Genomic DNA, 13,423 nt, shown 5'->3' with positions numbered 1-13,423 from the left:
CACTAACGAAAACTAAAACTAAGACTAAATGTATTGACAATTTCGTCAACAGCTATAAACTAGACTAAAATGCTAGGAAGGGGACTAGTGGACAAGAGATCCAGTATAAGTCATTTTACATTTGGTTACATGCTGAAAATAGCCGATCTACAAGCTCTCAACGCGTTGTGAGCTTGTAGATCGGCTATTTTCAGTAAGTGTAAAATCAGTCATTACGACGTCAAGGCCCACCAAAATACATTTTAGTCGACTAAATCAACTGTAGATTTAGTCGACTAAAGTCTTATGACATTTAGTCGACTAAAACTAGACTAACAAACATTCCAGGTGACTAAAATTAAATAAACTATTCAAGAGACTGAGACTGCCAAAAACAACACTGCCTGGGCCCAAACATTTGAAATCAAATCCTGCACTTATCGTAAAACATTTCAGGTTACCAATCTGTTATGAAACATTGTAATGATTGTACACATACTGTTATTTTTTAAATAAACGTTTTTGTTACTTCCCATGCAAGTGCTTTATTATTTGACCACTTGACCCATTTGTGAAGTCCTATAGCACTGTGAATAAAAAGTTAACAATTGTGAAAAAACTGGGTTTCATGCTGTTCAATCAGTAGATTGCACGACTATGTGAAATGCCACAACACCCTCTAAGTATACCACTCATTTTTAACACCGAACTATGTCATTAATATACCTTAGAGTTGTGTGGAGATAATACAACTTTCCCCCTCTTCTGTTTAGCCTAGAACTGGAGGTCTAGAACTTGGGGGTCGTGATCAGTGACATCACATCAGTGTACTATCAGCGCAGGCACACCTGAGTGTCACGAAGATGCCAAAAGCCGCTTGTGGCCAGCATCTCTTCTGGGTTTTTAGACAGCTGGTGGATGGAAATAAAGCTACACCCACACGGCCGAATGCCGGGAGGCCCCCTTTGGTTCGACATATCATTGGTTTGAAGGAGCATTGGTCCGACTGGATTAAGGTTGGTGAGGGGTGCGTTAAAACGACCGGATTAAGGTTGGTGAGGGGTGCGTTAAAACGACCGGATTAAGGTTGGTGAGGGGTGCGTTAAAACGACCAGATTAAGGTTGGTGAGGGGTGCGTTAAAACGACCGGATTAAGGTTGGTGAGGGGTGTGTTAAAACGACTGGATTAAGGTTGGTGAGGGGTGTGTTAAAACGACCGGATTAAGGTTGGTGAGGGGTGCGTTAAAACGACCGGATTAAGGTTGGTGAGGGGTGCGTTAAAATGACCGGATTAAGGTTGGTATGGGGTGCGTTAAAACGACTGGATTAAGGTTGGTGAGGGGTGCGTTAAAACGACCGGATTAAGGTTGGTGAGGGGTGCGTTAAAACGACCGGATTAAGGTTGGTGAGGGGTGCGTTAAAACGACCGGATTAAGGTTGGTGAGGGGTGTGTTAAAACGACCGGATTAAGGTTGGTGAGGGGTGCGTTAAAACGACCGGATTAAGGTTGGTGAGGGGTGCGTTAAAACGACCGGATTAAGGTTGGTGAGGGGTGCGTTAAAACGACCGGATTAAGGTTGGTAAGGGGTGTGTTAAAACGACCGGATTAAGGTTGGTGAGGGGTGCGTTAAGGGTTGGGAGAGGGTTATGGTTAGGTTTAGGTGTGCTGCCCTGTGGGAGGTGAGGGTTTGAGATGGGGGGGATTCCACGCGCGGCCAAAAGCTGCTCGGTGCGAGCGTCTCTTCTGGGTTTTTAGACAGCTGGTGGATGGAAATGAAGCTCCACCCACGCGGCAGAATGCCAAAGAGTACATGAGTGATGCCACTGATCACATGAAGGGGGACCAACACACAAGTTATATTAATGACAGTTGAATAATTCATAGTGAATATTTTCACAACTAATCATTTTGTCTGAGAAGACCTACTTTATGTGCTAAGTTTTCTTTTTGAAAATGTCTCTTCAAAAACCAGTGCATGATTTCTTCACATAAAACGCTAATCAAGGATATGCACAGTAGTTAATTTTACCTTTTCTTTATAAAAGTAGGTAAAGCTGCCCTTCAATAATAACAGTACTAGTGCTTTCGCACGATTCTTGCTCAAATATGAATCTAGATTTTTGTCCACAAGAATTGAGATCACGATTCAAAAATGTTCAATGAAAATATTTATTGTCTGTAGTTGCTGAACATTTACAACATTCAAAATGTGGCACCTGGAGCCAGAACTACTGTGGCTTCAAACAGACATCAAAGTGCTTCACTTAAACCTCTCTTAAAGTCTCTTGTAGAAAAAACATTAACTAAAATGAATTGAACAGCCAACTAGTGCTGCACCATTCTTGCTCAAATTTTGAAATGAAATACATACATGAAAGATACATTTATACAAAGCACCACTTTTAAACTTTTGGCCACCTTCCATGTTTAATACAAAAATAATTACCCATATTCTCACTAAAAAATTGCCTCTGAGAAAATAAATGTCAACACAACATTTCTGCTAGACTGGTTGGCGCAGCGTAGTTCCAAAAGCAGATGGGATGTTTTGACCCCTCGTCATGGTGTTCACTCATGGATAGGTGAGGTAGAACTGTTGAGGTTGCAGACAGTGTTGGAAAGTAACTAAAGTAACTTATTACTTAAAGTAATATTACTTTTTTTCCAGTAACTAGTACTATAACTAATTACTTTACATTCCGAGTAATAATATTGCTAAATATGTTACTATCTTCCAAAAGTAACTCGTTACTATTTTCACGAGCCCTGTGGGCTTATTAATGGGTTGGGGTGGGTGATACACCAGGTCTAAATGGCCTAGAACAGATACGGAAATTATGCACTTGTATGTACGTGTGAAAAGCACTTATCCCAAGGCTGTGCGCCTCCTGAATGCTGACCCTCTTTTCACTCGCAGCGTGAAGCTGCTTTGTAATACGACGAACTGCGATGACTTGCTATTTATTTATTCAACATTGGTCCCCCTCATATGATGTTTGTACTTTTGTATCTCGTTCTACTGTCTGAATATGTGATGTGAATATGTGTCTTTTTATGTCTGTTTTTAGTGCACTGAAACAAATTCCAATCAACTCTGGCAATAAAGTCTTGGATCTTGAATTATCGGATGTGGAAGGGCGGGTGTTAAACCGTCCGGAAAACAAACTGGGTAGTGTGAGACTTTTGGGGACAAAAGGGGGCGAGAACAAAAAAGAAAAGTAATAAGTAACTAGTTACTTTTGGCAGGGGATAATATGTAAATTAATAATAACTTTTTTTTTAAAGTAACTAGAAATAGGTAATATATTACTGTTTTTGAGTAACGTTTCCAACACTGTGAGGTTGTAGTCAGATATAATGGTAGTCCCTCATGTCCTGCAACACCTCTTCCAGGGCTTGTTCCACGCTCAGTGTGGGAGGTTTGTTTTTGCGGATGAACTGCAAAACAGAAACATTGTATTATGAATGAATTATATATTCTTAGATTCACACGTTTGTGTGTAATCTCAACACATCGTGTGTGTGTGTGTGTGTGTGTGTGTGTGTGTGTGTGTGTGTGTGTGTGTGTGTGTGTGTGTGTGTAGGCCCACCTCCTTGGTATCCTCCAGTGTAGTGTACGAGTAGTCCGCTGGTCCCAGGCTCTGCACTAAACAGGAGTGCAGATGGCTGCTTGTGTGGATGAAATGTCGGGTCATAGTCAGCTGCTGTCTCAGCATGTCGTTCAGGGCGAACACAGCTGGACTGTAGGCACTAAGGGCTACACACACACACACACACACACACACACACACACACACACACACACACACACACACACACACACACACACACACACACACACACACACACACACACACACACACACACACACACACACACACACACACACACACACACACACAATGTAGAAGAATTGTTATGTTGATCGTTTGCCAACAGCATAGAATTGTGTGTCAAAGATAACAAAATATTCTTTCGTTTTGGGTCTGAGAGGCTAAATGTCATCAAATGGTGGTTCCGTGGCTCAAATGCTGAATAAATAATGGGCCATGATATGAAAAAAGGTTGAAAAACACTGCTAGAGTACATAGAAACTTGACATACGTTTTGTGCACACAAGCACCAAAACATGCTGGAAAGGCCTGTAGAAACTGAAAACCAGTATCTGTGAAGTTCTTCTGAGCACGGCAACACACTGACTCATCAAAATAAAAGGAAACCGTGTGGGTGGGTGATAAGAATGGGGGTTGTTGAGGTGGTCTCACCCTCCACAGCCTCTGCACTGACAGCATGACTGGCCACAGGCGTTGGGTCCACATAGGCCATGCCCAAGGCAGGGCCCAATGCAGCCATACCTAAACAATGTCAACAAGACGATCATTAATACAGCATGAATGAACACATAGTAATCAAACATCAGTCTTTTCCTGTCAAGTGTATGGCCTCATTAAATGGTCATTAAATCAGCGTCACAACAGTGAGGAAGGCCATACAGGCCGAAACGCGTACGTTCACTCTCGTCAGAGGTAAATAAAATCATGCAAAAGGACAAACAATGAGTGCTGGCATTTTCTTCACCTCAACTTATATCTTCAAGCCTTGCACCTAGAAGGATTTTGTTTTAACCTGGAGTGCTGCGGGTTGTCTGCTACGGCAGTACTTCTTTCTCATTAAATGGTGACCCTAATGGTGTGCAATGTGCATTGTATATGGTTTGTAATTGTATCTCTGTATTTTCTTTTGTCCGACACAAACCCAAAAGATGCCAGGGATCGAACCAGAAAACCTGCCCTCTGACTAGTTGGCTATTGGTAATGTTATGCATTGTAAGAATCTGCTTTTCTTTTGCGTCCGTTTATATTCTGAACATCAGAATCGGTTTAATTGTGCAATGAAACATTGCAGAGAATATCTTTGCACGATGCATTTTTAATAAATGGAGAAGCTATATATTTACAGAGTCACAACATGGCAAGGTAACCATTGACCAACTCCACAACCCAAACCTCCACCACAGTGTATGTTACACTCCCCATTCTATATCCCAGTGGTTCTCAACCGGTGGTCTGGGGACCACCAGTGGTCCTTGAGGAGGGGGTTCCACCGTTCCAGGTGGTCCCCCAGCTAAATTACGGAGTTGGTAACCAAATGGACCCTTATAGATCTTTAGCTCTTGAGTGTAAAATTAAACCAAATGGACCAGTTTCATTTTACGCTCTGAAGAGTTAAATCATTGTTAAACATCTGCGTTACTTGATTACCAAGAAGTCTACACAATTAGTTTTGATCAACATTTTTCCTGTTATCTCTCCTATGGTACCAACATCAATACAGCATGGAAATGTGGCAAATATCTTATCCAACGATAACAAAATATTCTTTAGTTTTTGGGTCTGAGGCTGAGCGGCTAAATTACATCGAATGGTGTCCCATTTATTTAATGCTGAATAAACAAATGGGCCCTGATGTGAAAAGGGTTCAAAACCACTGCTAATGAAATGCAGAGCTCACCGGCTGACCAGGTGTAAGCCAGAACGTCAGGCTGGGTCTGCACCGCGGCCTCTCTCACAGCCCTGCGAGGTGGTGATATCACCGTGGCGGACGAGGAGGACCGCCGGTCAGAATGCGATCTGCTGTAAGAAGCTCTGCTCCGCGACGTAAGCGACTCCGACGCTCTGCTGCGTCCCGAGGTAGGTGTGACACTGTTGGACCGACGGCGACTCGTGTCGGAAAAACTGCTAGAATAATCGTCTTCTCTCCTTCTCCCGTGGTGGGATCTGTCCGACTCAGACATCTCCTCCTCCTCTCTCACCTCCGACACTTCCTCCTCCTCTCCGTCTCCTCCCAGGCGCTCTGAGATTGCACTGCGCTCCTCTGCCTCGGTCTCACTCTCAAAGTCACTCAGGTAGTCCAGCAGACCCTCTTCTTCTCCCACCTCCTCCTCCTCCTCCCGATGTACTTTTTTGAATTCCTCCTCATCGCCTGTCGGCGGCTGATCTGATCTGATTCCGCCTTTGTATTGAGATGTTTTGGTTTTCTTCTGTTTAGGCTAAACAACAAGCAAATAACATCAGTCTTAACACCCCGATCGCCCAGGATGAAGTTCACCGTCCTTTCTATTAGTAACACCCAGCTCCCAGGACAAAGTTTTATCAAAAAGACGGAGGTTATTGATATCAAAGCCGGTCGCATCGCTCCATAGCCTGGGAGCGCCTGTTGCGCAACATTCGATGTTGCGTAACAGTGGGATGTCATCGAAAATGTTCCACCCGTTTTGCCGACGAGACCGAAAATCGTAAAAAGTTAATAACTCTTGATCTAAATCATCCCGTCCAATTCTAATAAAAGATCATGTCTTAGACGGCCCACCGCGGTCCCGTCGCTAGTCGCGGTAGATTTAATCATACCTCCCGTTGTCGATCGGCTCTAGAGTGTTTTGGCTAAATTTAGCTGCTACAGCCACATACGGGATAATATCCGGTCGGCGGTCCGTCTGTAAAAGTGCTCCGCTACTATAAATCGCCGGGCGCTATGATTTAATGGATTAAATAACCCCGGGCAATCGGAATGTTAATGTCACACCTTGTTGTTTAAGTACATGAGTTGTCACTGCATAGTTGCTTTTAACCAAATCACCTTTACTTCGTCATTTTAAACACTCATGGGTACATTTTTACACTTTCAGAGATAAACACCCACCCAGGAGTTTACTCTGTAGAGCTGAAAGAGGTAGTACTATGCTATGTTCTGTACAGTACATCTACTAATGTATATTACTAAAACTCTAGTCTATAGTACTATAATTCACATTTATATACATTATTTAGAGATCATTCCAACCTGTTTTGTCTTTTCCTTGGTAACTCCGAGGGTAAGAGGTCCAAGGTCATCTAATGTCATGATGTTTATCTTGAAGTCTGCAATAACAGCATATCTCAGTGTCACAATTCTGCACAATACTGACATCTAGTGGAATTTGTCAATTGTAACCGTTAATGCTTGAGACAGTACTTTCAATGGCACACAATGAGTGCAGATTTATCTCAGAAAAAGAACCAATAGCTGACTATGACATTGAGTTGGTTTACAGTTAAATGTAATAAATTATGCACGTCCTTACACATGCCACAACATTTTGGGCCAAAACGTCATTGTCTATTCACAGTTTTGGGAACATATCGTACATAAAGGGAACATAAAGCCATCCGTTCTTTCATTTTTATAGTTTGCAGTTGTCATATTTGTTTACATTTTGTACAAAGTCCTTAAAATGCTACTGGACATACCTGACATATCTGAGTAGCTTAATAAAGGCCTAGATGAACAAAACTGTGCAAGAATTTGAACTGTTCTCCATATGTTTGGTTAGACTTTTCAAATCAATATGCGTCTTACAATAAATTAAAACGTGACAATTTATCCGTAGTGCGTTATAAAAATAACGCACTACAATTGTGTATAAATGTGTGGAACTCTTGTCCCTGCAAGATTTTCATACTGCACTGAAAATAATGTAAAATGCTGGCTTCCTCAAAGAACAAACAAACAAACCACTATGCTTGGGCAAACGATCTGCAGTAATTCCAAGCATAGTCAATAAGGTATATATTCAAAGATTTGTGCCGCATTTTCACGATTTTTCAAAAATAGCAGACCTACAAGCTCGTAGCGCGGCACTTGGTGGCGCGCTTTGAGCTTGTAGATCTGCTATTTTTCAATAGCTAAAGTATAACATAATGCTTAAAACACCAAAAGGTGTTCCTGCCCAAAATGGGTTAACATCCTTAGTGTACAGTACATGCTTTCTACCAAAGGCATAATAAATGCTATCACCTTCAGAGGAAACACTGCTCCTCTCACTGTGAGTGTCATCTGAACCAGGAGCCACGAGGAAGAGCTCTTCCAGAGATTGCACCTCGCTGTGTCCTGAGATCACGGAGAGGGAGAGTGGAAGATGCCTAGTCCTGGACAGAGAGCCTCGCATGCTTGGAGATGGACTGGGGGAGCCATAGGGGGGAGGAGATGGAGCAACCGATGCCCCGCTGACTGATGCAGACAGGCTTAGCTGGGTCCAGGCTCGGCTGGGGGAGAAGCCATGAGGGGAACCACAATGTGAAGGAGGGGCAGGAGAGTGGGATGTGCCTCTATTGATGGAGACTGTGGGATGGACAGCCAGTGGAGGAGTGGAGGAGGCCTTCGGAATGGGATGGACAGCCAGTGGAGGAGTGGAGGAGGCCTTCGGAATGCTTTTGTTGAAGGACTATGCAGAAGAAAAAGATTGTTAAACACAGAATCCTTCCAAGTCGGCCATCCCACCCACCCATGACCTAGGTTAAATTCTAAAGGTAAAGAATCAATAGAAATGTGCTTTAAAAGACATGGAGTGATACTGTCAGCCTCTCCGTGAGAGGAGAGCTTGACATGCATCTCGTTTTACATTTGACCTATTCAATTACTGTGGGAGTCTGTATATTGACACTTTAGCTTTTTCAAGTAAAAAAGGAAAGTCATTTGTGGAAAACATCACATAAAAAAGCATTTATCATGAAACATGCGTACCGTAAGCTAAGAACGTAACAGTGGAATATCTATATAATGAAACTATACATATAAACTATACATATATACTATACTATGCTATACATATGTACTATGATGTGCTATGACTACATACAATGCAATTATAGTGCTGTCTACATAACATGCTATAAGTCTGTATCAAATGATATCTAAGTCTACAGAAATGCTATCTAAGGGGGTATGGTAAGTGCTATGGAGTAGACAGGAGAGGACAGGTTAAAGCTTCCTTGAGGAATTCCACTCTCAACACACCTAGCATCCGAGAAGCTGCTTAAAAAAGAGCTCTATTAAATATATAACTCTCTAACCAACCATGATATTTGCTGTTGGGGTGAAACCATAACAGCTCCCACCATATTTTTCCTGTCGATCTCTCTCAACCAATGATCTGTCATTTGTGTAAGTAGTATTCTCTTTGACACAGCTCAATTTTGACACACCTCAATCTAAACACAAGCACCATTACAATTTGCTGCATTGCTTTTACATCACCCAAGCTCAGCCTTTTTGGACTATTTTGAGCTTATGGCAGCAAACTCACAAAAGTGACCAAAGAGTATATACAGTAAATAGATTTGGTTTGATACATGCAGAGTCTATAAATAAATTTCCTTAAATTGAAATAATTTAAGGAATCAATCTCTCTCATTCATGTCTGTTCCACCACTAAAAGCAAAAGTACAAATTGACATCAGTAAACCCATCTACCTTACCTTCCCAGTGCTTTGTATGGTGGAGTTCCCCCTCGGCTTTAGCAAATTGTCCTCCGTTGGATCCAGACTACTCAGGGCACTGAGGGCAGCACTCTGAGAGCTGCGCTGGGAAGACGATTCATACCTAGGTAAGTAGACAGGAGAGGACGGGTTGAAAAGGAGATCAGAGAGACACAAAGGCATTTCTCTAAGTATTTTATTATTGGTGAACATGGACATCTGATCGGAGCATTACATGATCAGTAATCTCAGTCTGTTCGTTTTGACTCCAGCGGGACACAGTCTACAATTTGACTCACAATAATTAATCTAAACCCATTCTGAACGGGAACCCCTTTTGGTGTTTTAACTAAGCATTATGTTATTCTTTAGCTATTGAAAAATAGCAGATCTACAAGCTCATACCGCGCCACTCGGTGGCGCGCTATGAGCTTATAGATCTGCTATTTTTTTTAAATCGTGAAAATGCGGCACAAATCTTTGAATATATAATCTTTCAGAAGACTTTTTTTTCTATTTCGATGTCAGGCCTAAATGGGTTAACACTTGTACCGGTGTTCAGAAATGTGCTGCTCAGTCTGGTTCTTGATGAGGGCTGGACATTGGCTGCTGGTTGAAGCAGGAGGTGCAGTCTTCTTCAGGAACCTGCTCCCTCCTCCGAGAGAGGTTTCAGGTCTTGGATCCTCCTTGGATCAGACATTAAGAGGTCAGACACAGCCATTGCTTGCCTTTCCACAATACGATTTTTAAAATATAAGCACAGTTATATTACAGTGAATTGGAGCCATTGACCTCTGAGCCCAGCAAGCATCAGGTCAGACTAGCAGTGTAAATACTCTAGTCCATCAGCCACTAAAGCTAGTGGTCAGGACAGTTTATGGCACTTAACGTTTTTAGTGAGACTACTACAGAATAATTAAAGCCACTGCCTCCCCACTGTTTTGTCCCTAATTGGAGTAAGTTGTGAGCATGATTTAAAGAGCGAATTTGCAATGAAAATAGTCTAATTATTTGTTCAACATCAGTAAATGTTATTTAAATTGTATAGACAAAACTATATTCTACTATGGGATTGTCAGCATTTGTCTTTTTTTCCAGTGCCATACTTTCCTTCTCAGCGCAGTCAGCGTAGAGTAGACCCAAAACATTGGACAATTGAATTGAAAAGTGAACGTTATAACTGCACAAATTTGGTAAAAATAAGAGATTGCTTGCTTTGCAATAGGCTATACCCAGAAGGACACTGGGCACAAATTGGGTCCTGTGTGACTGTGAAGTCACCTCAGCAGTGTTTCCTCACTATCAGTCACAGTAAAGACTAAAGAGTCAGACTAATAGAGAAACGTGTGAACATTCTCAGCTCAGAAGATCACACTTCTTGAGAGAGCTTCTTTCTTCCTGTGATACAGTATGTGCTCCTGTTCACCTTGAGTGACATAATTGGTCTGGTGTCTCTACTAATTAAGCCCTGGCTTAATGTGTGTAATGTTATAATAAATGACCAAAAACATAAAATATTATAGACATACATAGGATTTATAATGATAAATTAATCTAATCTTTTTTTATTCGGATAAATATGGTCATATTATTGTCTGTTTTGCACTCCGTCCGTGTGTGTGTGTGTGTGTGTCCGTCCGTCTGTGTGTGTGTGTGTGTGTGTGTGTGTGTGTGTGTGTGTGTGTGTGTGTGTCCGTCCGTCCGTCTGTGTACAGCTAATCTCTGGCACTGTTAACCCGGTCGATGCCACATTTTGCCCACACACTCCATGGATGCCAACGATGAACCTCTGCCCCAAATTGTCCAGAACGGCCTGTTATAGCGCCACCAGGAGGCCGACTTTTGAAAAACACATTTTTTTATATTACTCCTCCAGATTCTGTCCAAAAATCCCGCAAATCGTTACACATACACACTATCACTATAGTCATGTGTTCAAGACGGATCTGTCCGATATTTCATATTCCATCCTAATTGGCTTTCAAAGTTTGCAGGATTGGCCCGTTTTGAACAAAAAGCCTCAAATCATGAACGCAGCGTGCAATTTACGTGAAATCTTTCACAGACTTTCCTACTAGGCTGAGGAATATATCCCACCTTTTCACATTGGCCTGTTATAGCGCCACCAACAGGTGGATTTTTGCAAAACACATTTTTGGAACAAAATGCCTCAAATCATGAACGCAGCGTGCAATTTACGTGAAATCTTTCACAGACTTTCCTACTAGGCTGAGGAATATATCCCACCTTTTCACATTGGCCTGTTATAGCGCCACCAACAGGTGGATTTTAGCAAAATACATTTTTGGAACAAAATGCCTCAAATCATCCAATTGCCATCCAAGGCGTAAGAAGAAATGGCGCCTCTTTTCACATTGGCCTATTATAGTGCCACTGTATCTAGTTTGGCTTGTTTTCGGAGGGGGGTTGGCTTATATCTCTCACGGGAGTTGGCAACACTAGGAAATTTAACAAAATCAATGGCCAATGAAGGGCCCCAGGAGCCCTTTTCAGGGCATCAAACCCAGTACCACGCGGTCCAATTTCCCTGAAGGGCCCCTGAGAGCCAAGGGCCCCTGGGCCACGGCCCCACTGGCCCAATGGCTAATTTGTCCCTGAGTTCCAGATTCTGGTTGGAATATAAGACATCAAATTACAAGGAACCTCTGACAGAGCCTTCTTAATGAATTACCTTGGCTGGAGCCCCCTCTCTCTCCCACTTCTTTTCAGCAGCAGCAGCAGAGCCCATGGGGCTGAGTCCATGTTCACTGACTGACCTGACCCAAGACAGATCCCTCAGGTTCAGTGATGGAGTCTGTATATGTGGGGGAGCCGTACGCTTCGTGTCAGACTCACCTATGGAAACCTGGAGTAATGACAGGAAACATCTGAGGAGGATGCATTGATGATTTAATAAAGACAAGAGCAGAGCCTCCCCTCCGTGCACGCATGCAATGGCTGCTCCATACATCATTCCAATTATCATGCAATATATATTCTGTGCGATGGTGTTGGGGGGTAGCGGAGTTGGGTTAATATTCGTCACAAATGTACAACAAAGGGAAATGTAATTGATTACAACGAATGTTTTTGTTTTGATTTTCTTTGCATTTGTGTATTCGTGTTTCTTAGTTTTTCTTGTTTATATGATATTGCTTGTGTTGGTACTTGGTACATGTAAATATTGTATTTGTCCAAAACTTTAAAGCAACAAAAAGCATTCATCACAAAAAAGAAGAGTAGTGGCCATTCACTGCAAATACTCTATGTCATGAGCACAATAACATCGAGCTTAATTAATGTATTGTAAGGAGATTTCGACATTTAAATAGAGACTCACTTCCCCTTGAGGTTTGGCTGCAATAAGCACATTAACGTTTGTTTTCCCAGCGAGCAGAGCCTCGGCTCTGTCTAAAGCTGCACTTCGACCACCGCGGTTCCACATTTTATAACACAATTTAACACTATTCGATTCTTGATCTGCATTCAATCAACATCTTAAAGGCGCTACAAAGAGCCTGAAATGTGACTTTTAAATCGCATATAGGAGCGTCTGTCGTCTCCATGGAAAGGAGGAGGAGGTGCCATTGTTGTTGTTAATGAATGACATCATTAACACGCGTCGTCTACGGAAAGCAATAAGGACAATAGGATAGGTAGAATAAACTTTTGCGCAGCGTATTTGTGGAAAAGAAAAGTAAACCGTCTGGAACGTGTAATTAATTCAGTTGAAATAATAATAATAATAATAATAGTCACCCAGACATATATACAGGATAATACAGTTGTCAAGCTTGGAATATCAACAGCTGCCCAAATCAAATCAAATCAAACTTTATCCATAAATAAAACACATTTACGCAGACCTTCAACCAAAGTGCTGTAAAAGATCAGATAAAAGAAGAAAAAACAACAACCATATACAAAGAACAAGAAAGATAAAATAGCATATAACAGTATAACAACACAACAAGAGAACTGCACAGTTTGGAACCTCTACGCTAAATATAGGTTCCAATCTGAGCTATAAGTGGACACTAATAAAATGCAAGATATGGACGTTCGTTATATAATTAGATTTCGTGGCAACTGATGGCTAACTTGCATCATGATTCAATGTTTTGTATCCGTATTCCGTACATGGTAAAAA

At 41.9% G+C, this 13,423-nt stretch overlaps 1 protein-coding gene across 3 annotated transcripts; it reads right to left on the bottom strand.

Moving 5' to 3' along the window:
• Nucleotides 1-2,131: 2,131 nt before the first annotated feature.
• On the bottom strand, nucleotides 2,132-12,866 carry cUnh19orf44 (chromosome Un C19orf44 homolog). 3 transcript variants are annotated; one of them, XM_079506292.1, is made up of 11 exons: nucleotides 12,614-12,866; nucleotides 11,966-12,139; nucleotides 9,826-9,959; nucleotides 9,274-9,397; nucleotides 8,217-8,240; nucleotides 7,814-8,174; nucleotides 6,821-6,897; nucleotides 5,492-6,029; nucleotides 4,246-4,335; nucleotides 3,571-3,737; nucleotides 2,132-3,418 (listed from the first exon to the last, which is right to left on the bottom strand). In XM_079506292.1, exons 1-11 carry the CDS (start codon nucleotides 12,716-12,718, stop codon nucleotides 3,329-3,331), a joined length of 1,884 nt encoding a protein of 627 aa, XP_079362418.1. In that variant the 5' UTR covers nucleotides 12,719-12,866; the 3' UTR covers nucleotides 2,132-3,328. The 3 variants fall into 3 exon arrangements, with proteins under 3 accessions (XP_079362418.1, XP_079362416.1, XP_079362417.1); XM_079506290.1 differs by having other exon boundaries at nucleotides 7,814-8,240; XM_079506291.1 differs by having other exon boundaries at nucleotides 5,492-6,020; nucleotides 7,814-8,240.
• Nucleotides 12,867-13,423: the final 557 nt, after the last annotated feature.

The sequence above is a fragment of the Electrona antarctica genome (assembly GCF_951216825.1).
Source record: "Electrona antarctica genome assembly, chromosome: 7".
In the NCBI taxonomy this organism is placed as follows: domain Eukaryota; kingdom Metazoa; phylum Chordata; class Actinopteri; order Myctophiformes; family Myctophidae; genus Electrona; species Electrona antarctica.
Note: the sequence above shows the minus strand (reverse complement) of the source record. Positions and strands in the feature narration are given on the sequence as shown.

What these genes read in the sequence shown, in the direction of transcription:
- cUnh19orf44 (XM_079506290.1), bottom strand. Translation starts at nt 12,718, where the DNA reads ATGTGGAACCGCGGTGGTCGAAGTGCAGCTTTAGACAGAGCCGAGGCT. An exon ending in GGCTTACACCTGGTCAGCCG is followed by an intron (nt 4,336 to 5,491) that starts GTGAGCTCTGCA and finishes GACATTGTTTAG; the next exon opens with GTATGGCTGCATTGGGCCCT. An exon ending in CAGTGCAGAGGCTGTGGAGG is followed by an intron (nt 3,738 to 4,245) that starts GTGAGACCACCT and finishes GTGTGTGTGTAG; the next exon opens with CCCTTAGTGCCTACAGTCCA.